The sequence below is a fragment of the Monodelphis domestica genome, chromosome 3 (genome assembly GCF_027887165.1).
Source record: "Monodelphis domestica isolate mMonDom1 chromosome 3, mMonDom1.pri, whole genome shotgun sequence".
NCBI classification, from domain to species: domain Eukaryota; kingdom Metazoa; phylum Chordata; class Mammalia; order Didelphimorphia; family Didelphidae; genus Monodelphis; species Monodelphis domestica.
This window is the reverse complement of record NC_077229.1, coordinates 100,803,388-100,828,476: the sequence shown is the minus strand read 5'-3', so window position 1 is coordinate 100,828,476 and position 25,089 is coordinate 100,803,388. Positions and strand designations below refer to the sequence as shown.

The 25,089-nt window shown below is 40.8% G+C and overlaps 1 protein-coding gene and 1 long non-coding RNA gene across 4 annotated transcripts in view; one reads left to right on the top strand and one right to left on the bottom strand.

Annotated features, from left to right (window-relative positions):
- Positions 1-25,089, top strand: part of LOC130458305 (uncharacterized) — a 75,155-nt gene that overhangs the window by 25,422 nt on the left and 24,644 nt on the right. The gene's annotated exons all lie outside the window — the stretch shown is intronic.
- Positions 1,453-23,698, bottom strand: LOC103095529 (myelin-oligodendrocyte glycoprotein-like). 3 transcript variants are annotated; one of them, XM_007488641.3, is made up of 8 exons: positions 20,083-23,691; positions 12,840-12,901; positions 9,406-9,492; positions 8,671-9,012; positions 6,865-6,978; positions 3,823-3,939; positions 3,296-3,433; positions 1,453-2,224 (listed from the first exon to the last, which is right to left on the bottom strand). In XM_007488641.3, exons 3-8 carry the CDS (start codon positions 9,485-9,487, stop codon positions 2,172-2,174), a joined length of 846 nt encoding a protein of 281 aa, XP_007488703.1. In that variant the 5' UTR covers positions 9,488-9,492; positions 12,840-12,901; positions 20,083-23,691; the 3' UTR covers positions 1,453-2,171. The 3 variants fall into 3 exon arrangements, 2 of the variants coding, with proteins under 2 accessions (XP_007488703.1, XP_007488702.1); XR_008917446.1 differs by lacking the exon at positions 12,840-12,901 and having other exon boundaries at positions 3,296-3,458; positions 20,083-23,698; XM_007488640.3 differs by lacking the exon at positions 12,840-12,901.

Sequence of the window (25,089 nt, the reverse complement as noted above, 5' to 3'; positions counted from 1 at the left end):
AGCAGGTTGATTTGCATCTTCTTTCCTCTCTGCTATCATTGGTGAGAGCAGGGAGGGATGAAAGGGAAATTTCTAGCTCTTTTCTTCATTCTCCAGAGGGTTCAATTCTGGTCAACCAAATGGACACTTAGGAACTTTGTATTTTAATCTTATTGTGTGAATGCTCCAAATGTCTGGGTAACCCACTATTTGAATTGGATAGTCATTCATGCCTACATCTTCCATATAAAAGGTGACTCATTTTCTTATGTCTCTTCATTAGATTATAGACTAGTCTTTTCACAGTAACAGTGGCATTGCTTTAGTTCACAGGAGGAAACAGTGCCTCATAGTGGCCTGAGAGGGTGGTCAATAGGGCCATAGGTCATAGGATTTAAGAACCAAAAAGGATTTTAGAGATGATCTGAGGTAAGCCACTCATTTAACAGATGGGGACAACTGAGACCAAGAAATGGTTATTGACTTACCCAAGGTCACACAGGTATCAGAACTACAACTTGAATTCAAGTTTCTTGGTGTCAGATGATCTCAGGGGGTTAGACATTTACTTAGATTTAAAAGTGAAATAGCTTTGAACAGAATCTAGATTAAACCTAAGAGGTCATTCATTGTATTTGGAGATGTCTGCATGTAGGGAAGGGAGAAAGAAGTGCCTATGACTGAAATTAATTAAAAATAAAAACACTCTTTTCCTCTAAAAAAAAAAGAGGTCATCTATTGAGTATGTGATATAGTCAAGACATCAGGCTTCTATAGTTATTCTACACCTGGGCAGAGAGCCAATGTTGTAAGGTGGTAAGAATACTGCCTTAGGAGTCAGAAGACTTGGATTCAATTCTTGCCTTTGTCAATTTATCACCTGTATGATCTTACACAAGTTACTTAACCTTTCTAAGAGTAATTTTCTTTACTTGGAAAATAAATACATTGGACTAGAAAGCCTCTAAAGTCTCTAAAGCCTCTAAATCTGTGATCCTCACTTCTTCCTCAAGGAGACAGAAATTATTGGAAAATTCTAGGGACTATCAAATTCTATGCAAATATCACAGCTCATTCCCTATTGTTTTTGAGACCCTTTGTATGAGAAGAGAAAAGGTTATCAATTGAGGGGTGAACCTCCTTGTCTATCTTATATATGACAAGCTTAGGGTTCCAGAAAAGCCTGACCCCTAATCTATGTAGTTGGGGAAATCATTGTGAGATGCTACTAAGTAAGTGCCTTTCCCCCTTTCCCCACATTAGGTCATATATATATATATATATATATATATATATATATATATATATATATATATCTTTAAACATTCGTTTGAAAAAAAATTTGAGTTTCAAATTTTCTCCCTCCTTCTAGCTTTTCCTCCAGCCATTGAGAAAGCAAGAAATGATTTCAATTATACAGTCATGCAAAACATTCCTATATTAACCTTATTGAAAAAGAAAAGCAAAAAAAAGTAAAAGAAAAAATATGCTTTAATATGCACACAGTTCATAAGTTCTCTCTCTGGATGTAGGAGAGCACTTTTCACACTGAGTCCTTGGATCACTGTTTTGATCAGACTAAGTGGATCATTACAATATTGATGTTACTGTGTACAATATTCTCCTAGTTCTGCTTATTTCACTTTTTATCAGTTCATATAAGTCTTTCCAAGTTTTTCTGAAAGCAGCCTGTGTATCATTTCTTATGTCAAAATTATATTCCATCACAATCATGTACCACAATTTGTTCAGCCATTCCCCTGGTTTATGGGTATCTCCACAATTTTCGAATTTGCCACCACTAAAAGAGCTTTTGTACATATAGATTCTTTTCCTTTTTCTTTGATCACTTTGGGACACTGACCTGGTAGTTGTATTTCTGGTATATTCAAAGTCAAAGGATATTCCAAGTTTTATATTTCTTGGGTATAGTTCCAAATTGTTCTACAGAATGATTGGACCAGTTCAACAGTGCCTTAATGTCCCTATTTTTCCACATCCCCTCCTGCATTTTTCATTTTCCTTTTCTGTCATGTTAGTCGGTCTGGTGGGTGTAGGGAGTACCTCAAAATTGTTTTGTTGACTGCCTGCCATGTTATCAAGGGAGCACATGGGAAGGGACTTTTCAGTCTCTTCAGGGTCAGAGACCATCTTCTAAGGCTGTTCATGTGGTCCCACAGTCAGTTATTGGATCACAGGTTATTTGGGCTGGTCCTGGGGTTTCTCTCAGATAGTTCACAGCAACCTGGGGGGATAAAATTTTTTGAGGCAAGGATGGTGGCTGAGCTCAGGAGTGAATAAATTGTACATTGTTCAATTACCCACTCTGTGTACTAGATCTGTAACATGCTTTACTAGGCATCAGCTTTGTGTTCTTAGAAATAATTAATGTAGTGGTCCTCCAATGTACTACATTCCTCCCTACCCCCATGTTCCCACTCTAGAAAGGCAGCAAGATCTCTCCCATATAGAGAAATGATCACAAGCTGGACAATGGAGGAACGTGGAACCTGCATATATGCCTTGTTCCCTATAGCAACAAACCCCCAAACACACCTCCCCCTGAGTTTGAAAAGGGAGATGCTAAGCTAACAGATACCAATAAATATGCCAATCTTGATCCATAGGGTGTGGAAGCTGCCACTCCATGGTAGAAACAGCCACTCTACAATGGAAACTGCCACTCTAGGCAGAGCTGCTACTCCATACTTTCAGTTCCAAAGAGGCTATACTGCTAATCCCTGGGTTTATCCACCAGCCCCAAGACTACCTGATGAGCCTTCAGACTATTCCACCAGCTATTATACAACCAAAAACCACCTCTTTTTCAAATAAAATTCTTTTCTTCTGTATTGAATGGAGTTTGAGTCTCCCATTCTTTGGATGAGACCCTGCTACAAACTTGGGTGTGCTTCTCTCACATGGATATAATTAGAGCAAATGTTCCTTTGTTCCCATGTAGAAAAGTTATCTGCATTGGCAGCATACTCCTGGGGGACTCACTTTCCCCATTCTACTATAGAACTCATCTTTTTTCGCAGATTTAGCTGGGTGGAAACCTAGAATTGGATTTTGTTTCTACTTTGTATCTTGCCCTCAGAAGTGCTTTAATTTCCTCTTTCCCCAACCCCCAAGGACAGAAGACAACCTCACTACTTGCCCCAAGTATAAATATTGCTCAACCCAGTTCTAATTAGCTCTCTTCCTTCCCCTCCTCAGCCCATTCTTCCCTGCACTAAAAGTGAACTCTAGGGCTCTAGTCCTTCCATAGTTCCTGCTTGGACATGTATGTGTTGCTATGAATATTTGGGATTACCTTTGATTTTACAGCAGCACAGTCCTTTGAACAGGGTAAGAAGAGTCACAGTCATTCTCCATGGCAGAAAAAGTGAAATCAGAAAGGCCACCCAGTCCATCCAGTCCAGCTTGTCAGATTCTTCTGTGTGAGAAAACCCTGCACAGCAGCTGGAACCCATCAGCTACAGGTAGATCATATAGTAGCCCTTGACTTTCCCTGTCCATCAACTCTAAATCCATATGGGCTGGGGCTATAGGTTTCTGCCTCCCTCCCACCAGTAACCTGAGGTTCCCTAGGCCCCCTGCCAGCCTCCCTCTAGAGCTCTGGCACTGCCTGATACCCTGTGCTCTCTAAGAATCTATCCTTGCTCAGCACCCTTGATCCCTTCTCTAGGGAAGACTTCAGACAAATGGTGGGCCCACAATGGAGGCTTGGAGAAGTACTCAGAAGCTAGGGCTGCAGGGAAACTTGGGTTAGTAGGGAGAGGACTGACATTTAGTTCCATTCTATAATTTAAACCCATCTCTGAGCCCAACCTTTCTTACCTTGGCATCGTAGTAGGATCCACAGAAAATACATGGCAATTCCAATTTCATATGACCAAGTCACAACCAGGATGCCATTTATTTCCCACAGCCAGGGACCGGTCTGGGTAAGGTGTTCTGAAAGAATCCCCCCAGGGTCAGGGACAAAACCATGACCCTTCCCACAACCTTCATGAAATACTAGGTCATTCCTGGATGAAAAAAAAAAGCTGATACTGAAATATAAATAAGCTTCATAGCTTCCTGACATGTAGGGAAATCTCCACTAAGTCTCTGATCCCTAAAGATTCACCTTATGTGCCTGTGTGCAATACAACCTATTTACTAAATAAATAAGAAGGGATAAGAGGATTCCAAGAAGAGAAGGCTCTAGAGCTCCAGCAGTAGAGTATAAGGGAAGATCTGAGATTGTCTAAGACTGGCTTACCATTGCAATCTAGTTTTTCCAAGTGGATAGGAACAGAAGGGGTTGCTGCCACCACCACAGAGTTTCTGAATGGTTAAGATGGCTGGGAGAGATCTTAGAATGCTGCAGTGACTGAGGGAGAGACCCTGGGATGGAGATGGGACAGGCATTAGTCAAATAAATATGGACCAGAGAGCAGAGGGAGAGGCAGAGGTGGACTAGACCAGCGGTGGTGTTGTGAATTCTCAGTTGCCATCAAATTTAGGTCAGGACACTCTTCCCAACTCGTTGGCATTTCTCCCTTGTTTTTTCTGATTGTCATCTTGAAATCAGTGGGGTTTGTACCAGGCCACAATTGTTCCCTTCTGCTTTTGGAATAGGCACCACAAGAATAAAAGCAAGAGTGGTATATAGCTTATTCCAGATTAGTAGAAATAATGAATCCTCTGAAGTGGCAGCATGATTCAGATCTATACTGCCCATTTCCACTGGGCTGTAACTAATGACCATATTTCACAGAACAATAACAAAAATCCCCAACAAATTTGAATACATAGGACCACATCAAAGAATGCATTATTTGTACTAATTGGGGTCCATTACAGGTGAGAGCTGGATAGCAGGTAGATACTGAAAGAGGAAAGCAGCCCTGAAAAGGGCTAGGCAAGCCCTCACATCAGAGGTACTAGTCTTCCCTGGACACTCTGCATACCCCAAAGGAAGCTAGGTGGTACAGTGGATAGAGCCAGAAAGACTCATCATGCTTTGTTCAAATTTGGTTTCAGACACTCATTAGCTGAGTGACCCTGGGCAAGTCACTTAACCCTGTTTGTCTTAGTTTCCTCATCTATAAAATGAGCTGGAGAAGGAAATGGCAGACCACTTTGGTATCTCTGATAAGAAAACCCTAAATGGGGTGACTAGGGGTCTGACATGATTGAACAACGATTAACCTAGAAGAATACTAGCTGGGTATCCTCCAGTGCCTTCCATCTTCCTTTTGTGGATTGTCTTCTTCCATTAGATTGCAAGCTCTTTGAGGACAGGGATTGTCTTTCTTTTTCTCATATCCCCAACTCTTAGCAAAGTCCCTGACACTGAGGGTGCTTAAATAAAATTTTTTTTTGGTATTGTAAGCACCAAAGCACTCAGATATTGCTGCTGTCAAATGTTGAATAATATAGGCAGGTGGTAGGCAAGATGGAATACTGACTTGGCCTTCTTGGGTTACCTACTGTGCTGGTTCAAATTCCTTTGCAGTTAAACCACAGATGATCTTGGGAATGTATGAGTCTTTCAGAACCTTCAGTTAGACAGCTCTTTCTGACAGAAGGCTTTGATCTCTGTACAGACATCGTGTTGGAAAAGGAAAGACCTGATTATAGCTGGGAAGTCTATCTAGTTTTCAAGTGATTTGGACATAGTGACTCTGACTAAAGAGCTAAAAGTTCTCCTCAGGAAGAGGTTCTAGCCACTCTGGCCTTAGCAGCCTGAAGTTTTAGGTCTTGGCTGGTCCTTAGAAACCCAGAATAGAGGAACAGGCAGGCAGTAATGGTCAGAAGAAAGAGACACGGAGACAGCAGGCCAGTGGAGACTCCATGGCTAGAACAGCAGAGTCCAGAAGAGCAGAGACCAGAGACCTTGCCATGATGTTGGAGTGAGCAGCAGATCCAGTTAGCCCAGTGCAGCAACTCTCCCACTGAGGAGAGCAGTGCAATGAGACAATAGAGGACCTGTAGTGTTGAAGTGGGAATCTTCTCATCTGCGTAAATATTCACCATGTATGGGCCCCTCCTGTGTGTGCTTGTTCCCTTCACTGATGATGTATGTATTTGTGGGAAGATATATCCTTTGTTTATGGGGGAATGCTCTATGGGAAATCTTGAATTATGTCTTCTAATTGACTGGACAAAAAGCACATTGGTAGAGGCTTATTAACTATTATTGTTTTGAATGAGGGTTAACCCAGAAAAGTTTAGCTAGGTAGAATTTTCTCAGGGGCCCTGAATATGAGAGTGGGTGCCACAATGGCAGCACTCATTTATTTTATAGTTACCTATTTACATGCCTTATATGCCTATTGGACTGTGAGTTCCATGAGGACAGGGATTGTGTCATGTCTAACCTTGGTTTCTTCCTCAGCTCAGAGTAGAACTCTATAAAATAGGTTTCTAATAAGTGCTTAGTGAATTGAAATCAATTGAATTGGACTGAAGAGCCAAAGATAATTTATTTTCAGACTTCTGCCTCTTTCCAGAGGGTGGGAAAGGGAAGGAAGAAGTTTTTAATATTTCTATCAGAGCCTAGCCAAAGTTTTGCCCAGAGTAGGCAATGGTTTTGTGGAGTAAATAGTTGGTAAAAAGACCCTGGGATGGATAAGCATGCTCCCTTCTCTTAGAGGTCTCTAACTGACGAGATATGTTTATACAGGAAAAGTTTATACAGGGGCACAAGGGTGGTATTTTGAGAAGAATTATCCTTTTTAGGATTTCGGCCCCAGGTATACCGGGGTAAGTAACCAGAACCTAGCAAAGGTCAACAGGACTCTCTAGGTTCTAAAAGTCTTGTGCCCTCTTCCCAGAACAATCTGTTGGGTCAGATTGGATGTCTTTGCCCCAGTTTTTCTTCATAATTACCTTGGTATCGCAGGATGATCCACACAAAAAAGCTTAAAGTGAGCACCCAGAAGGCAGTGATGTATACAATAAAAACGATCATCCAGGAAACCAACACTGGCTTAGCTTCTTCACCTAAAATACAAGCCCCCCTCCAAACATGTTAGTGAGGGCAATCTCATGTCCTCAATCTCCTCTGACTCAGAACTAGAGATGAGGGATCTTGCAGTTTTATGAGAGATCCTACAGTTTTCACTATCCCACATTTGTCACTATGTTTCTTTCAGAAGGCACATGCTTTTCTTGACTTAGAGAAACTGCTGATGAGGTCAGGTTTGTTTAAGGAGAAATATTTAGAGCTAATGAGGCAGGAAGGAAGAACAGGTTTGCATAGCTAGAACTGGGTAAATCTAACTAGAATATCTAGGAAGTCAAGGAACATGCCATTGGGGATTGCATCAATTTCTTTTCAATGGGCTTCTTATGAACATTTACCTTCCTCTTCTTAGTAAATACTAGAAGATTCATTCTGTAATCTGAAGGGTGACCAGAGAATAAATAGGAAGGAAAGAAGAATAGTATAGAAGACACTTAGGAGTTTTGGCAGCAATGATCAAAGAAGGGATACATTGAGATTGACCTGCAAATCCAGAATGTCAAGGAGGATTGGGGACCATTTAGGAATTGTGATTTAGGTATCAAAGAAAGTGAACAAACCAGTGAAAGGTGAAATCTTTAAGGCCAAAGGCCAAGGTACCCTGAATCCATCTCAAAAAGGAGCTGACCTATCTATTGTTCAGTCCTAATTTCTTTGGCTTGTTCTTGGGGAGATCATGAGAAAAGTTATCAAAGTCTTTGATTAAATTTGGAGATCTTATACTTATGGCTATTTCCCAAACTGTTTTCTTTGAAAATATTTTAGTTAGCAAAAAATTAATAATAAATTGATTCCAGAAAATAATTTTAGTGCAATCAATACCCCTCTTCTAATGATTAACTATGAAATAACATATGCTATATATGTTACATACTTATATGAAAAAGTATTCTCAGCCTACAAACTGTCTTAATTTCATTCATTTGCCCTTATATTTTCTCAGTCTTTGTTTTGGGATTATCCTATGCTACCAATACCCCAGCATCAGCATTTCCATGCTCAGTCCATATTTTAAAAGTACTTTAAAGCTCATCATATTCCCTATTCAGATTAGTATGGGAAGTACTTGGTTTTTATGACCCTTATGTGCTGCTAGCTATGAAATACACTGTATATACTGGTCTTCTATGACTTGGGGAAAGAGAAGGAGTAAGAAGTCAGTTGGATAATGATGTTTAGCTTTCTACAACCCTTCCTTTTCTCCTCCATTTGCTCATCTTCTAATTCTTTTCACTTTCTTGATTTATATTCTTTTTTCCAAGGAACCTACCCTCTGGAATCTATATGAAATTTATCTTCCCAACTTCTGTGGTCCCAGGCCCTTAACAATGACTTCTATTTCTACCATGGCTTCATGTAGGTGCCTTTACTCCCTGTCTTCCACATTCACTTTCCTTTATATGTTGTCTTCCTTCATTAGAGTTTAAGCTCCTTGAGGACAGACTTTTTCTTTTTTGCTCCTTTTTGTAATCTCAGTGTTTAGTCTAGGGCTCGACACATAGCAAAGGCTTAATAAAATTTCATTAGCTTACAGATTTGATTTTGTTACATCATCCATGCCATAGCAAAATAATTCTCAAATGTATTATCTCTTTGGCAGGACAGTAATCACCAGTTGGGAAGAAAGCATGTTATACCCCATCATCCCAGTTCAGGCTTCAGATCCTCACCTGAGACTCTTAGCATCACATCAGCTTCCTCTAGATGAAAATCATCTTCAAAATGACACTTGTAATTTCCTTCATCTAAGAGTCTTGCATCCCGTATCTTCAGAGTGACATTTCCACTAGCAAGAGAGTCTTTCACTAGTTCTGTCCTCTCTTTGTAATCCTGGTCCTGGTCTCTAAGGTGATCTTCCCCATCTCGATAAAGATGTACCAGGCGAGTGGATTGGAACCAGACCACCTCCATGTGCTCTGCGCTTTGTGTTGGAGAGAGGTGACATGGCAACTCTGCAACTTCCCCCACTGAGACCTGGATGGGTTCTGTAGGTCCAATCACTGAGAACTTCCCTGTTCAATCAGTTTGAAAGAATATACCAGTGCTCAGAGAAGAACATAGCAGAAGCAAGAGGGCTAGAAAGGGAAGAAAGGTGGTGATCTCAAGTGTGATGGAAAATGGGAAAAATGAGGGAGGAGAGGATGGAGAGAGAATGAAAGAGATCTAATGGAAGGATAGAAGGGAAGAGAGGTAAAAATGCTAAAGATATCGAGAAGTCCCCAGAAGGGAGAGAAAGGGAAACTAGTGAAAATTCCAGGAAGTGATATGAGGGATGAGGATTTGAGGGGTTAATCCATGAGGAAAAGACTTAGAGGAAAATGATACAGCTGGGAATGGAATCTCTTTAACTTACACCTCAATCCATTGAACCCCACTATGAGACATGGAGAAACAAACATTCCTACCTGAGGCCAATGTGGGTATCTCAAGGAGAAGAATGGAGATAAGAAAACTGAATAAATGGCACAAGAGCCTGCTTAAATCCATCACACCTAGAAGAAAAAGATAGAGAGAAACTTGAGGAGATATCAGTTACTAGTATAGGAAAAAGGGGAAGGGAGTCACTGTGGCATTAGTTATACTTTCAGGAGCCTGTATAATTCGCAGAAACAAAATCTCATTGTAAATAAATGGTGGACAGGACAGAGATCACCTAGTCCAACATATATTCCAATATGAACCTCTTCTATCATCCCCCCACCCCAATGATTTCCAAGATTTTATATAAAGTGAGGGGCAGCTCATCATCTATTATAGCAGTGCACACCTGTTTCTTCTACCATCTTCTACCTGAAGCATTTCCTGATCCTCCCAAATGCTAGTGCCTTCTCTCCCTAATTGTGTACATTGTAATTGTGTGTGTACATTGGCTACCTTGTGTTTATGCTGTGCATATTTGTAGATATGTCTGTAGCCCATCTCATTGTAAGGGACAGATTGTGAGTATAGTCTCATTGTGCGTATGGATTGATTCCCTCCTTTTTTCTGTATCCCTAGTATCTAGGACAGTGCCAGGCACATAGCTGGTGCTTAATTACTTCATGTTGATTGATTTGGTGGGTTGCATTGTCTTTTCCTTGGAACCCTGGTTGACAATTATTTCAATGCGATTTCTATACTGTTGCTTGGTAAAGTGCTATTGCCTTTTTGTGATTATAGATCTAAGCAGTTGGTCCTAAATACAGGAAGACCATATTCAAGACCAACCTTGACTAAGGATCTAGATTTCAGCAAAAGTGGTGGCCTGAATAAGTAATGGGAATTTCCTCATTTAAAAGTTCCCTATACCAACCCTATACCAATGAGATCACAAGATCCAGCTCTTATACCTATTGATGATTTAACAATATTTAGATTTAACAAGAAAGCCTGAACTATAAACCCCTGACTTTCACTATCACAAATAATGTGACCATTCAGCTTCACAATCTTCACCTTGTAGGCATGATAATATCTGTGGGCCTTGATTAGCAGGGTTGCTGTCAGGATCATTTGAGATAATATATGGGAAATGCTTTTGCAAATCTTAAAGCTCTCTATGATAATCAGCTCTCTTCTGTTCAAAATGCTTTTGCTTTGTTGGTCCCAGTCTACTCTTTCTAAGCATATAGGTATTTGGGTATCATGTCAGCATTTATTTCCTACATAAATCATTACCTCTTTTCTAGGCCCTTGCTTATAATATCCCAGCCAAGTGATTCAGGGTATTGAGGGCAACTAGGTGGCCCAGTAGCTAGAATGCTGATTTAATTAAATCTAACCACAGACACTACTGTTACCCTGGGCAAGTTACAACCTCTGTTTGCCTCAGTTTTCTCAACTGTAAAATGAGGATAATAATAGTACCTATATCCTAGGGTTGTTGTGAAGATCAAATGAGATTATATTTGGGCTTGGGACATAGTAAGTACTTAATACATGTTTATTTACTTCTTTCCTGGAATCCATGGTGTAGGATCACTGTCTTGAGCAATAGGTGGGGCAGAGAGACTATAGTTTTAATTTAATTTGTTTATTGATCTTGAATTCTATTTTCCCCTCTACTTAGGAAAGAAGCATTGTATGTATCTCTCTCTCTCTCTCTCTCTCTCTCTCTCTGTGTGTGTGTGTGTGTGTGTGTGTCTGTGTGTGTGTATAAATTTCAAAAAAACTCTAGGAGAGTGGTCCTATTATTAGTCCCATTTCACAGTTGAGGAAACTGAGGCAAACCAAGGTAAGTGACTTACTGAAGGTCACCCAGCTAATGAGTATTTGAATCCAGACTTTAACTTAGATTAACTCCAGGCTAAGTTATCTCGCCACTAGGTTACTTAGTTTTCTCTAGTTATATTCTAGTTATACACAAACATCTGGCTCTGAGATAGTTAAATCCTTTTCCTGGGGTGAGAGAGGGAAGCAGAGTGGGTTCATCAATGGCTTTTCCCTTAGACCAGTGAAGGGATTTGTTAGGAGTTTTTGCCTTCTTCCAAATGAGCTATGGCAGCAAAGGGCTTTGAGTTTTAAATGAAAGGATCAACAATGGAATTCCCTTTTCCTACAAGGAAGAAGGAGCACCTCAGCTAAGAAACATTAAATGAAATCAGAAGCTGGGCCAAAAGAGTTTCCATAGTCTTGGGATCAATGGAGCTTTGCCTTTTAGCAACCAGTAATGACCATGAGATCAGCTGGTAGAAATACCCAGCAGAAACTCCATGCCTAGAAGAGTGAGACTACATGTCTTGCAAGAAAGCTGGGGAGTAAGCTCAGGAAGAACAGTATGATGACATCAGCAGAAGACTTCGGTGGGCCTTTAGCACAAGAAATGTGTATGGCCACTTATTCTCTTTTAGTGAGAGATCCTTTATGATTGATCCAAGACAGGTATGTTCCCTATATGTCTCTTTCCATTCCTGTTTCTTGTGTTTGTCTAGCCTTTTCACTGCTGATATGCTTATTTGTTGGAGAGTATGTAAAGCTTTATAGAGAAATTATTATTTTTTAAATTTTATTTAATTGATTAATTAAGAAAAAATTTCCATGGTTCATGTTCTTTCCCTCCTCTCTTCTCACCCTACTCCCATAGCCAACCCTCAATTCCACTGGGTTTTACATGTGTCATTGATCAAGTCCTATTTCCATATTATTGATATTTGCACCAGGGTGATCATTTAGAGTCTACATCCCCAGTCATATCCCCATCAACCCATGTCATCAAGCAGTTGTTTTTCTTCTCTGTTTCTACTCCCACAGTTCTTTCTCTGGATGTGAATAGCATCTTAATGAGAACTTCTTGATTTTCATGTTATGCAATTTCATTGAATAGCTTTGCTCTGAATAGATTCTATCTGACTTGAAAAAAGTACATATACTTCTGGGGCCTTGTGAGTGGATGCAGATACACGATGTAATTTAAATGAAGAGTAGCATTGTTTGGAGAATATACTGCATGAATAAGGGAATACACTGAGGTGCTACAGGGATGATTCTTATATGCATCTCTGGGCCATTCAAAATTTGCTTTTAATATCTATATGGTCCTGGAGATCTTTAGCCAGGGCTCAAGGGAGCTAAGGGAGGGAGTGGAGAGGGGGAAGTCATCTATGAGCGAGGCCAGGTATAAGAAGTTGAGGAATAGAAAAAAAAATTGCATGGGACCCGAGGGGAGGTAAGAACCATTGATTCAATCTGTGTTTGCCTCAAGAGAGGAAGAGGATAATGAAATTTAGCCTATGGTGAGTTCTCTCTTTCTCTGGGTAGTGACCTGAGAACAAGGCTGCTGGGATAATTTTTTCAGAGGTCGTATGGATTATCTGAGAAATTGGGACTTAGAAGTCAGAAGACATTTTATTTTGCATTTCACCTGTGACCTAAATTAGGTGTGTGATCCTTGATAAGTCATGTAAATTCCATGGGTTTCTTCACCTGCAAAGTGAGGATAATAATGTTGTGAAAACCAAATGAAACAACACGTAAATCTCTCAGCAAAACTTAAAGCACTATATAAACTTTATCATTTAAAAAAAAAAGTGTTCCTTTCCATCTTAGTATTGATTATAGGATAGAAAAGTGGCACGTGTAGGCAATTTGGGTTTATTGTCTTGCCTCCTAGGACCTTGCCTAGGACCACACAGCCAGGAAGTTTCTGAAGACAAATTTGAACTCACATCCTCCCAACTCCAGATCTGGCACTTTTATCCACTGTGCTACTTATCTGCCTCTTTAAGAATTTTAAAGATCATCCTACTACCCCATCCTAGTGTTCATACAGTGATGTGGAGGACAATAGTCTATGAATGGGGCAACAGACTCAAATGAAGTGGGTTTTCTCTGTTCCTGGGTCCTTTGATCTGAGTGAAGGAAGTAGTGCTGGGCAGGACTACCTCTCTGCCCTCACAATACTCAATCAACTTTGGCTCTCTTTGCCCATAGTTTGGGTGAGGGGAGGGATAAAAATTAGGTTGAGAATTAGGACAGAGGGAGGAAGACTGGAGTTCCTTTGTGTTTTAGAAGGCGTTGGGTGTGACTGATGTCTCTTTATCTGGGTCCTTCTATCTGGGGCAGGGCTTTTATTTTCAGAGTATGTAGAATGTGTGTGTGTGTGTGAGTGTGTGTGTTTGAGTATTTTATCTTTATCAAGAAGCTGTAGCATGTACAACAGCCACACCCCAATAAATAAAATGGCCATGATAAGCCTCAAATCAATCAGTGAGTTAGGTGAGTGTCTACCCCGAGCATTGAGGACTTCCTCTGGAAGAATGGATGAATGAGAACAATTCATTCCACTGGCTATGAAGGTGACCAAAGCAGGCTCTGGTGGAGTAATTAGAGCTTGGCCAGACATCAAAAGATGCCAGGGTCATCTACGTCATCCTGAGTCACCTCCAGTTGTCCTGAAATTTTTCTTGCCACTGGACTTTGAAGTCTCTGGAAAAGAGATTAAGGTTGACTGATATCTTTGTGTATCTCTGCCTCACTTAAATCTAATTAATGCTTGAGTTAAGACAGCACCTGAGATGTCATTGGTCGTCTTTGAAATGAAAGAAATTACAATATCTGTGTCTTTGTAGAGGCCTGACTTCTACTTTGGTTAGGGTCTATTTGTTAGGGGAACCTGGCAGAGTCTCAGTTCCTTCAGTGTGTAACATTTCTTCCTTCCATGAATGGCCTTTACTTGGGTGGTGGGCAGTACTGGAGGGATTGATGCTCTGTTTCCTCTATAGGTGGGGAGCTCTCATTTCTTGGAATCATGCTATGAAAGCACATGCCTAGGCACAGACCATCTGTCCTCCTGCTTGGATTTGATAACCCCAACAGTATGGAAGAGCAAGCAACACAGAACCAAAGATAAAAACCAGGCTCTGGGAATATGTTGTAGGACAGATCTGCTAGCAGATGGACCCTAGGAGAGTATCAAGGGCTTCAGGATTCCAGGCCATGAGTACCAATTGGATTTGGCAAGGGGAAATTACACTGACCTGTCCAATTCTGATTCTTGTCATGTAGCTTAGAGTCTTACTTCTCATTCCTCTAGTCTAGGGATTTTTCTACACATCCTCAATGCCCATAACTTGGACTCATGCCGGAAGCCATCATACCCTGACCAATTGACAAGGTCATGGTCTGAGGAAGGAAGGTCAGCAGAAGGTCTGAGGAAGGAAGGGGGCCAGAATGATGGCCCCCTGATAATCCCCTTTTGTGACTTCTTTCCCCAAATTTTCCCCACTGGTGGACTTGTTATGATTATTATTCTCTCCCCAATACAGGAGAAATAACATGAGAACAAATACTTATAGGATCAATAAATATGTACCCTATTTTAAGCCCCCTAAGTTATTACCCCCCAAAGATTGCAATTACAGAATAAAAGTCCAAAGATTACTGCCCATGACCCCTTCTTTCTTAAGCACAAGATATGCTTCAAGGCCCTACAATAAACACCATCTGAAAGGTTGAGTACTATAATGAATCCTGTCCTACAATTACCACACTTGAATGAATTTGTTGGAACAGAAGCCAAGGTACATCACTAGGCAGTTCAAAGTAACACAAGAAAAATGGAACTTGTAAATTGAGGAAAACCCCAAAATTGGTCTGCCTAAATTCCTCACACCTAGATATGAAGATGTTTTGTTGTTCATCTCCCAAGCAATTATGATGGATAGTGAAAGCTGAACAAAAGCACAATGATCCTCTCAGCAGGTCAAGGGGTACTAACCTACAAATGGCTTTATTCACATTAATCATACCTATCACAGAGTGTTGTAGAAACCTAGTAAATGATCACAGAATTCTTTGTTGTAGTAACATCACAAGCATGTTGTTTAGGTGATTTGATAATATCCGATCAAACTGTAGAATGTCACATACGTAGAGAATTGATTATGTGTGCGTACCAAAAACCTATATAATAAACATACCATGGTACTATGGCAGAGCACTGTGTGTGATGCCTGCATACGTGGGCTGAATGCACAGTGAGTCTCATCTCATTTATCCAACCATGACGTCATACTTGGGCAGACAGACTCTGGTCCTCAGAGAGGCTGCTGGATGGACCTCTGGAGACTCAGATGCCTGATATGCTTCCTGAACCTTCATTCCTTCATGTTCTTAAGTTCTTTCATTTTTCTGGGTCAATTCAGTCCCTTGAAATTCCTCCTTTTCTCAGTTTCTAAATCCCATGATCCTAGCATCCCAGATGTGTCTTGGTGGGGCTCCAGCCCAGAGCAGATATTGTAGATTGATTTAATTCTGTGAGAATCTGAGTCTCAAAGTGACATTGTGAGTCTTACCATAGGAAAGGATTTGACAGTTGGGTTTCTTTTCCTATTTTGCTTTGCCTTTCCTTTTGCCCACACCAGTTCAACTTTTTAGCACAGACCCTGGCACATAGTGGATGCTTAAATACTTTGTTTACTGTCATGGAAAGTCCTAGAGAAGGGACTCAAAGGCTCTGATTGCTTCCCTCTGTTTTGGTTTATGGATCACTCATAGAATGAGTGATATAAAACTTGAATCTCTTCATGCAGTCCAATCCCTCCTTAGCCCCTGAGGCTACCTCCATGTCTGTCACACACATTTTTCCAAGATAGAATTTGAGGCCCAAATAGGAAAAATTATAGGAGGTCTTTCATCCAGGGAAGGGCACCTCTGTGACCAGAGCCCAAATGTCTTGAGCTCAGTGCTTCTTGCTCCCCACTACACAAACATCTGGCTTAGAGTTTGGGGAGGCCATTCAGAGTGAGCCAAGTTCCTTTCTGCTCTACCCTATCATGAACTCAATGTGTGTGTGTGTGTGTGTGTGTGTGTGTGTGTGTGTGTGTGTGTGTGTGTGTGTGTGAGAGAGAGAGAGAGAGAGAGAGAGAAGAGAGAGAGAGAGAGAGAGAGAGAGAGAGAGAGAGAGAGAGAGAGAGAGAGAGAGAGAGAGAGAGAGAGAGAGAGAGAGAAGAGATCACATACAAAAGATGACAGTAGCAACTTTGGAAATACAGGTGCCTGTTGTATAGGAAGGAACAGAGAGCACACAGGAGGTGTCTAAATGAATAGGACTGGGGAAGGGACCCTGAACCTGAGAAATGCAATAGTCAGGATGTGATTTGTGGTGTCAGAAGCCCAAATACAACTTTGCTGATGGAAGAAGTCCATGAACCTTCTTAAAGGGGAAGTGAGACAGGGGTGGGGGAAGTAGAGCAGTTCTCCTGTACATCAGCATTTCCTGAAGTCTCTAAGGGATGGTCTTGGGGAAATTGAATTCCTCTTCTAATATAAAAGATTGACTGCATCAGTGGAAGCAGTTTTTACACTGCAAATTCCCTCAACCTAAGAAATCACAAGTTGGAACAACAAAAACAACAAAAAGTTATCTGAGTGACCAGAAGATAGAGGGTCTGCTTTGGATTCAGAATTACTTACATTCCAGTCCTGTCTATGAACCCCATAAGGTGTGTGACCATTTGCAAGACACTCTGTGCCCAAGTAAACTCACTGAGAGTTTAACTTACTCTATGGGTAGAGATCATTTCCATACTAGAAGTTCCTTATACCGCTAGACTCATGTTAAGTTCCCTTCCTCCCCACTCCAAAGTTCTCCCTAACACAGCACAAAGAGGTCAAGATCCTCGTGGAAGTGGCCTCTTTCACAGTTGCCACAGGACATATCTCTCTGAATCTAAGGTAGTGAATGGCCCCGGAATCTAGGCAATGTATTTCCCCAGGGTATTGGTCAGGGATAAAGGGTCTGTCCTCAGGTTCATTTAGTTCTTTGAGCATCCAAATGCAATTCACCAAATATATATTGAGTGCCAACTACATGAAAAGCCTTAAGCTCATCCCCAGAGTAGATATAAAACAAGATATCTCCCTTTGAGAGCCTTCCAGTCTTATTGACAGAGGCAGTGTGTGACAGAGTGGCAATCAGAAAGGAAGACTTGAGTTTGAGTCTTGCCTGAGACACTTATTAGATGATCCTGGACAAATCACTTAACTTTTCTCAGCTTCAGTTTGCTTATCTACAAAATAGTCATAAAGAATCACACCTACCTCATGGGATCCTTTTGGGGGTCAGATGGGATAGTGTACATAAAAGGTTTTCTTAAATGCTACACAAATGCTAGCTGCTTTTTTTTTTTTAACCCTTACCTTTTGTCTTGGAGTCAATACTGAGTATTGGCTCCAAGGCAGAAAAGTGGTAAGGGCTAGGCAATGGGGGTTAAGTGACTTGCCCAGGGTCACACAGCTAGGAAGTGTCTGAGGCCAGTCTGAGGCCTAGGACCTCCCGTCTCTAGGACTGGCTTTCAATTCACTGAGCCACCCAGCTGCCCCCACTAGCTGCTTTTTAAAGAAATTATTACCTAAGTCACTGATGTAAAATGAGGCTGGAATGCTGGTGGTGGTGAGGGCAGGGTGTAGGAGAGACATTAGATTGTTGATGCCTTTGGGTTCCAGGTTAAAAAGTTTGTCATTTATATTATGGTTCAATTTGAAGTCAGCGAATGCAGCTGAGGAGAAACCTAGTGTGTTCAGAGCTCTGTTTTTTGGAACATTTATTTAGCAGTCCTAGAGAGTAGGGAGGCAGGAACCCAGCCCATTCCAGAAGCCTGAACCCTCACTCTCAGAACCATGGTCTGAGTGGGCCAGCTTGAAGTCTGACATCAGCCTGCTGAGCCATTTGGGAACTTTGGATTCTGGTCTGCACTTCCTGATGGGGTAAATAGAAAGTGGAGCAAAATGGCAGGGAATAGATAGAAGAAAGAAAATGGTATGACTTATAGGGCAGGAGGGATCTGGGGTTCTCAAGGAGCAGGTGGGGCCCCACCAGCTCTATCAATGCAATTAATGGGCAAGTATTTATTAAAAGCCTATTATGAACTATGATGATGCAAAAAATAGAAGGGACCAATAAAACTTATTTTTTAAAACCCTTATTTTCTATCTTAATAACAACTCTAAGAGAAAAAGGGAAAAGCTAGACAAAACAGGGATAACTGACTTGCCCAGGGTCACATAGCTAGGAAGTCTATGAGGCCAGATTTGAACTCAGATCCTCCCAACTCCAGGCCTAGTGCTCTATTCACTGTGTCACCTAGTTATCCCAATAAAACTCTTTAAAAAACCTACTGAAAGCCAGGCATTGAGGATTAAAAAAACAAATGAACAAAGAAAGTAGGAAACAATCTCTTCTCTTGAGGATCTGATAGTCTAAAAAAGAAGATTCAAACCAAGACTGAAGGGAGGCTAGAAAGGATCCTTTTGCTTGGCAAGCAGCAGCATTTAAATGATCTTAGTTAAGGTGGCACCTATGTCAGTCCTCCCACCAGCCTGAGAAGTGTTTAATTCCTCATGTCTGCTCTACCCAGTAGATCCAGTCAACTTTATTGCTCTGGTCTGTCTCACCCATTCTATTCCATTTAATCCATGTTACCCACTATCCCCGAGCCTTCCATTTAATCTGTTGCACCATGTTCTCTCCACCACAGATACTCCATCCTAACCAGTCTGCCCTCCCTACAGTGTCTTACATAATCCAAGAATATCAAAGGGCCTCAGAGGTCATCTAGACTAATCTCTCCTGTGACAGGAGTTCTCTCTATGACATTCTGGTACCTCTAAAACAGTTGATGAATTAGTTGCTGTGAATGAGGTAACTGAATTATTTTCTTTAGATAAACTTCATTTTCCCTTCTCTTTGGAATTATTTTCTGTTATGTCTTCAGACTATTCTTGAATTTCCTCTCCTCTATAACAAATAGTGAGAGGGAGTGGTAATACCCTGCAAAGTTTCCATCATTCCACTCCAGCGAGCTGTTCTTCCCCTTGAGTGAGAATCTAATGTAGGAAAGACTTCCCCTGAGCTTCTCCACCTTTTGAAGAGTAAACTTCTTAGGTGGAAATGGAGAAGAGAACAGAACCCTGAAATTGTAGGGGCAGAGGAGAAGAGAGGATGATAATGTGGGGAGGAGACTGGGAAAAGGGAATGAGGAGAGAAAGGATTAGGAGAGATCAAAGACTGAAGAAATGTAGGTAATATGATGCGGATATTGCAGGAAGGGCTTAGAAAAGTATCAGAGAGTAGTTTTGGGTAAAATAAAGAGTTGAGAAATAAAGCATCTGTGTAGCTTCATTCCCCTTCCTCCAGGATCTCCTTCTTGGGCTTTGAGATGTGGATTAAAACAAGTACTGACATCTGTAGTCAATGTAGGCATTGCAAGGAGTGGGAAAGCAAAGAAAATACAGAAGAGAAATGAACCTGGGTGACTCTCTATCATACTTAGGAGAGGACACAAGGGAGGAGAAGGAGGAGGAGAAGGAGGAAGAGGAAAAGGATTAAAAACTGGAGAAGAAAGAAACTGAGTAGGAAGAAAGTGGAGAGAAGAAGAAAGGAGGGTGAGGGGAAGGAGGATTAAATATTAAAGGTTGTGTCATAGACATAATCATGGGAAAGCAGATGACTATGACATGGGGAAAGAGATAGTGTTGGTGTCAGACACAAGGGTTTGATAACTATATAGGGATATAGAGCCAATGATTATGACAAAGACAGGGGTATATCCTAATGAGCAGAATTGTAGGGAATTGACCCCTTCAAGTCTGGGGTCATCACTTACCCTGTGATGATTCCAAAGGCAGCATCTGCAGTGGAAGGAGAAACTTAGGACAAGGTTATGAATGCCCTTCCCAAATGCAGAGAGGTCCAACAATACCAGAGCACATTTTATGTCAAGAGTCCATGGATGGTTGCAACTTCTGCTATCTGGTGCAGGTTTCCAGACCACTTGTTCTGCCTGTCAATCCTTTTGACATCTTGGTTGTGGGGGGTGGAGGGAAGATGTTTCTCTGTGGGGAGATCTCTTTGTCAGAGGAAGATGGCTTTGCTGCCTTAGCTCTTCTTTGTGACTGATCCTGCAGGGGCCATCATGATGGGTATTTCAGATCCAGAAACAGAAAGAAAAAAGTGAGACAAGGGAAGAGGGAGGATCCTTTCTAGTTGTCTGTTCTGAATTCTGGGCTGCAGTCCATCCCCCTCACCCTATAGGTCATTCCACTTCCCTTTCTCTTTCCTTCTTCCCATATTTATTTCTCTGACCTCTCTGAGCTCTCCAAAGTCTCTGGATAGAAACAGAACCCAACTCCGGAGCGACTGCCTTATAGCATTCTTTATGGCATTGAAGGGGTGGGTTTGGGGAGGAAACTGCTTTCTAGTTATGGAACTGTCAGATGCACAGCTCTGACTAGATAGTTTGAATCCAGCTTCAACCCTATTTCCAAATCTGAATTTAGACCAGGCTTTAGCTTAACCCTGCCCATGGCCCAGTTTCACCCCCTGCCCCAGATCTAGATCTAGCTTTTTTTTTTTGTATCCCTCTTCAGATCCTATTCCTTACCCTAAACTGACCCTCAAACAAACAAACAAAAACCCTAGTCACTCCAAAAAGGGGGAGACAAGAAGTGGAGGAAAAAGGGAAGTATAAATTTTGTTTTATCAAAGTAGGAGGTCATTGTAGTGTAGGGGAGAGAAATTTGCCTTTAACACTTCCTTCCATCTATCTTGTTTGGACATGGGATGCTAGGGAGAAAGAATGAGATAGCTCATTTTTATTTGTGGGGTTGGGGTGCTGCAGTAAATTATGGTACTCATCCACAGGCTCTCAAGAGATATCCTGAATTATTGAGGTTGAGCATAGCATTGAGAGGAAGGAGCAGTTTGATAGAACTGAAGGGTAGTGTTTTATTGGAAGGGTCAGAAGGGCAAGGAGGGATTTGAACAGGTCCTTAGTCATAGTTAGAATCCAGGTTAAAAGCTACTTATTCTGGGTTAGGAGATTTTCATTAATTCTATAATCTAATTTACATTTTAGATTCCTTGAGGGAATTTGCTTCAACATTTCTTTCTTTTTTTTTTTTAAATAAACCCTTACCTTCTGTCTTGGAGTCAATACCGTGTATTGGCTCCAAGGCAGAAGAGTGGTAAGGGCTAGGCAATGGGGGTCAAGTGACTTGCCCAGGGTCACACAGCTGGGATGTGTCTGAGGTCGGATTTGAACCTAGGACTTCCCGTCTCCAGGCCTGGCTCTCAATCCACTGAGCTACCCAGCTGCCCCCTGCTTCAACATTTCTGCCTTTCTAGGGCTCCCAAAGGCTAAAAGATTCTGAGAATGTAACTAGGCAGGCAAATTCTGAGACATTGATGTCTCATAACATAACCCTGGATGGTTATGTTAATCCTCAACTTCCCCTAAACACTACTTCCTAGAACTTCACTAAACTACTATGGAGATTTTTTTAAGTGAATTTTATTTTTTCAATCAATGAAAATACTCCCTTCCTTTCCCACCACTTCTCCCCATTAAGAAAGAAAGGAAGGAAGGAAGAAAAAAGAAAGGAAGGAAGGAAGAAGGAAAAAACAAAACCCTTCTTTGAAACACATATAGTCAAGCAAAACAAATTCCCCCATTGAGCATAGTTTTTAAAATAAGGTCTCAATTTGCATCTTCTGAGGCCATCCTTTTTCTTTCTAGAATTGTGGCTGGTCATTGTGCTGATCAGAAGTTCTTTGTCTTCTAAATTGCCTTTGCAATTTTGTTGTTATATAAATTGTTTTTCTAGTTCTCACTTCACTCTACATCGCTTTATATATGAATGTTCCCAGGTTTCTCTGAAACCATCTTCTTCCTCATTTCTTATTGTGCAAGAATATTCCCAGATAATATACCATAATGTCATGTTCAGCCATTTATTATGTATAGCCATGCCACAAATGATGAGCATGATCATCAATTTTAATTCTTTGCCAAATTTAGAAATGAGAGCTCCTGGGTTTGAATCTGGCTTCAGACACTTTCTAGCTGTGTGACCCTAGGCAAGTCACTTAATCCCAGTTTCCTATCCTTATTGCTCTTCTGCCTTGTAACCAATACTTAGTATTGATTCTAAGGGTAAAGGTAAGGGTTTTTAAAAAAAAATAGGATTTGCATTTTATCTACAGATTTAATTAGTAATTCAGGGAAAGGAGGAAGGTTTAAAAAAGGGCAAAATTTAATTGCAAAACCTTGGTCTATATTCACCATTGCATAGGTTTAGATCTTTTGGACGTTTGTTTTCTCCTCATACCTTCCTATTGAGAGGGATCAATATCTTGGTTTCCATCTATTGGTGTCTATAACCAATAGGTCTTCACTGGAGAAGATAAGAATCACATTGTAAAGCAATGAACTTATCTTATCCTCTGTATGGCAATGGATACCCATTATAAACCTAACACATCTACCTTTCCTTTTAACTTTATCTTAAAATCCAGGAACAACTCTCTCCATCTATTAAGAACAGTTTGTAGATTGTTAGTAAGTGATGTTGATATTTGAGTGTAGGAGTTATACTATATACACAATCACATACTCCATTCTTTGGGCACAATTATGAATTCATTTGGTCCTGGACCCTCAACAATTACTCCTCTAAGCATAGTTCTCTCCTTCCTTATATTGACTTCCAACCTAGGAGAAAAATGGATTTTTTTCTTATCCCTTCGAGTTAGTATATCAATAAGCAATTATTTTTCATTCTCTATATGTCAGTCACTCTACTTAGCACTGGGATTATTTTCTTCTATAAGATTTTGAATTTCTTGTTCCAAGATATTAATTCTCTTCATATTTTTCTTACCCAACTCTGATTTATTTTCCAATATTTCTTCTACCACTCTCATTTGATTAAATAAACCCCCTTAATTTCTTTCTTAGAATTGGTACTAAGTATTGGTTCCAAGGCAGAAAAGTGTTAAAGGCTAGACAGTTGGGATTAACTGAATTGCTCAGGGTCACATTGCTAGGAAGTGTCTGAGCCAGATTTGAATCTGGGACCTCTTGCCCCTAGGCCTCGCTCTCTATCCACTGAGCTACCTAGTTACCCTCTCATTAGATTTTTCAAACCATTTTTAGCTCCTAGAAAAACTTGCTTTATTTCTTCCAAGAATTCTGGTTGTGGTATGTGACCCCAGGTTTTACATCCCAAACTCCACAAGTGCTTTAAGCAGGAAAATTCCTTTCCTTCCCTGAATTCTTGTAATGCTGAGGAAAAGGTGGCTCTGAGCATCAGAGACTCAAGATAAAGACACCTGAGAGAAATATTCCCCTTGGATTCTTCCTCAGATTTTGAGATAGCGACAGATATATATCTTCCGGTTATGCTCTGATGCCATCAGGTTGCAATCTAGGACATCTACTTGTCCCCTAAACTATGTCCAGTCACCTCCTGTGTCTTTGGGACACAAAACACCACACTAGCCCCAGTCAGGTGACCAACCCCTCCCCCCCCCACTTCTGTTTTACCTCATACCATCACCATCCCCTTTCCAGTCACTTAACAAAAGGATAGAAGAAGATCAGAAAGAATCCCCTCTAAGGAGACAGTATTCCACCTATTCCATCCTCCCAGCCACTTCATCATGAATTCCGAATTAACAAATTTCTCTTTTTATTTCTAAGCTAAGTTATGAAGTCTTGCATTCTTGTAGGAGGTAACTGTGAACCCAGGGGCTCACCCCAAGACTCCAACAACATTTTGGTGCCCAACATGTTTGGCTTTCTTGAGGAAGGCTGTTTCTCCACCCAGGATTATCCATGAGAATGTTGCTTTTTAGTTGGACAGGTCCCTTCTTGGACTCCTGAAAATCCCCATCTTTGGGTGACATCTTTGTGGGACCTCTCTCACTCTCTCTCCAATCAGCCCAAGAGGCTGGTCTGCTTGCTGGATTTGGTGTTCAAATTGTTTTTTCTTGTGAAACTGGGAGATATCCTGGTGTAGAGAAGACTCACCTCAGTGCTGACCTGAGTGCTAAAAATCAGGGCAACCTCTGTGGATGACTTGTTCCTATTGAGAAAAAGCCTTAGAAGCAGCTTTGGTTAATTTGAAAGTAAGAATTTGAAGATTAAAATCTAGTTTATGAAGTTTGTGAGCTGCCCAGCTTTCTAATTCCCTTCAAATCTTAACACAATGTTCATACTTACTGTAAACTTGACTTGTTACTCAGCCATTCAACATGAGGAAAAAAACCCAACTGAAATTTCTTTCAGGCTGACTAGGCCTGATCTCATCCCCATAGAATGGAAAAACTCTTGAAATCTGTAAATTTGAAATGGAACATGTATATGAAATTCTTTCTGAAATATGACTGTGTTATGAATTGCTGCCAAAACATTAATTTTAATATAAGGTGAGAGGAATGTTGTGTTTGAATAAGGAAGAAAGAGGGACTTTAATCAAAAGTTCATGAGTCAAGTTTTCTAAATCTCTTATAATCAGAGAGATGCAAATCAAAACAACTCTGAGGTATAACCTTACACCTAGCAAATTGACTAACATGACAGCAAAGGAAAGTAATAAATGATGGAGGGGATGTGGCAAAATTGGGACACTAATGCATTGCTGGTGGCGTTGTGAATTGATCCATCCATTCTGGATGGAAATTTGGAACTATGCCCAAAGGGTGCTAAAAGACTGCCTGCCTTTTGATCTAGCCATACCACTGATGGGTTTATGCCCCAAAGAGATCATAAGGAAAAACACTTGTACAAAAATATTCATAGCTGCACTATAAATTTGTGGTGGCAAAAAAT

Excerpts from the sequence above, each read along its gene's own strand:
- LOC103095529 (XM_007488640.3), bottom strand. The coding sequence starts at position 20,107 with ATGCTGCCTTTGGAATCATCACAGG. Across the intron at positions 3,940-6,864 it reads GATCATCCTGCGATACCAAG|AACACCTTACCCAGACCGGT; the intron begins GTAATTATGAAG and ends GGATTCTTTCAG. Across the intron at positions 3,434-3,822 it reads GATCCTACTACGATGCCAAG|GGTTTTCTCACACAGAAGAA; the intron begins GTAAGAAAGGTT and ends GCTGCTGTGCAG.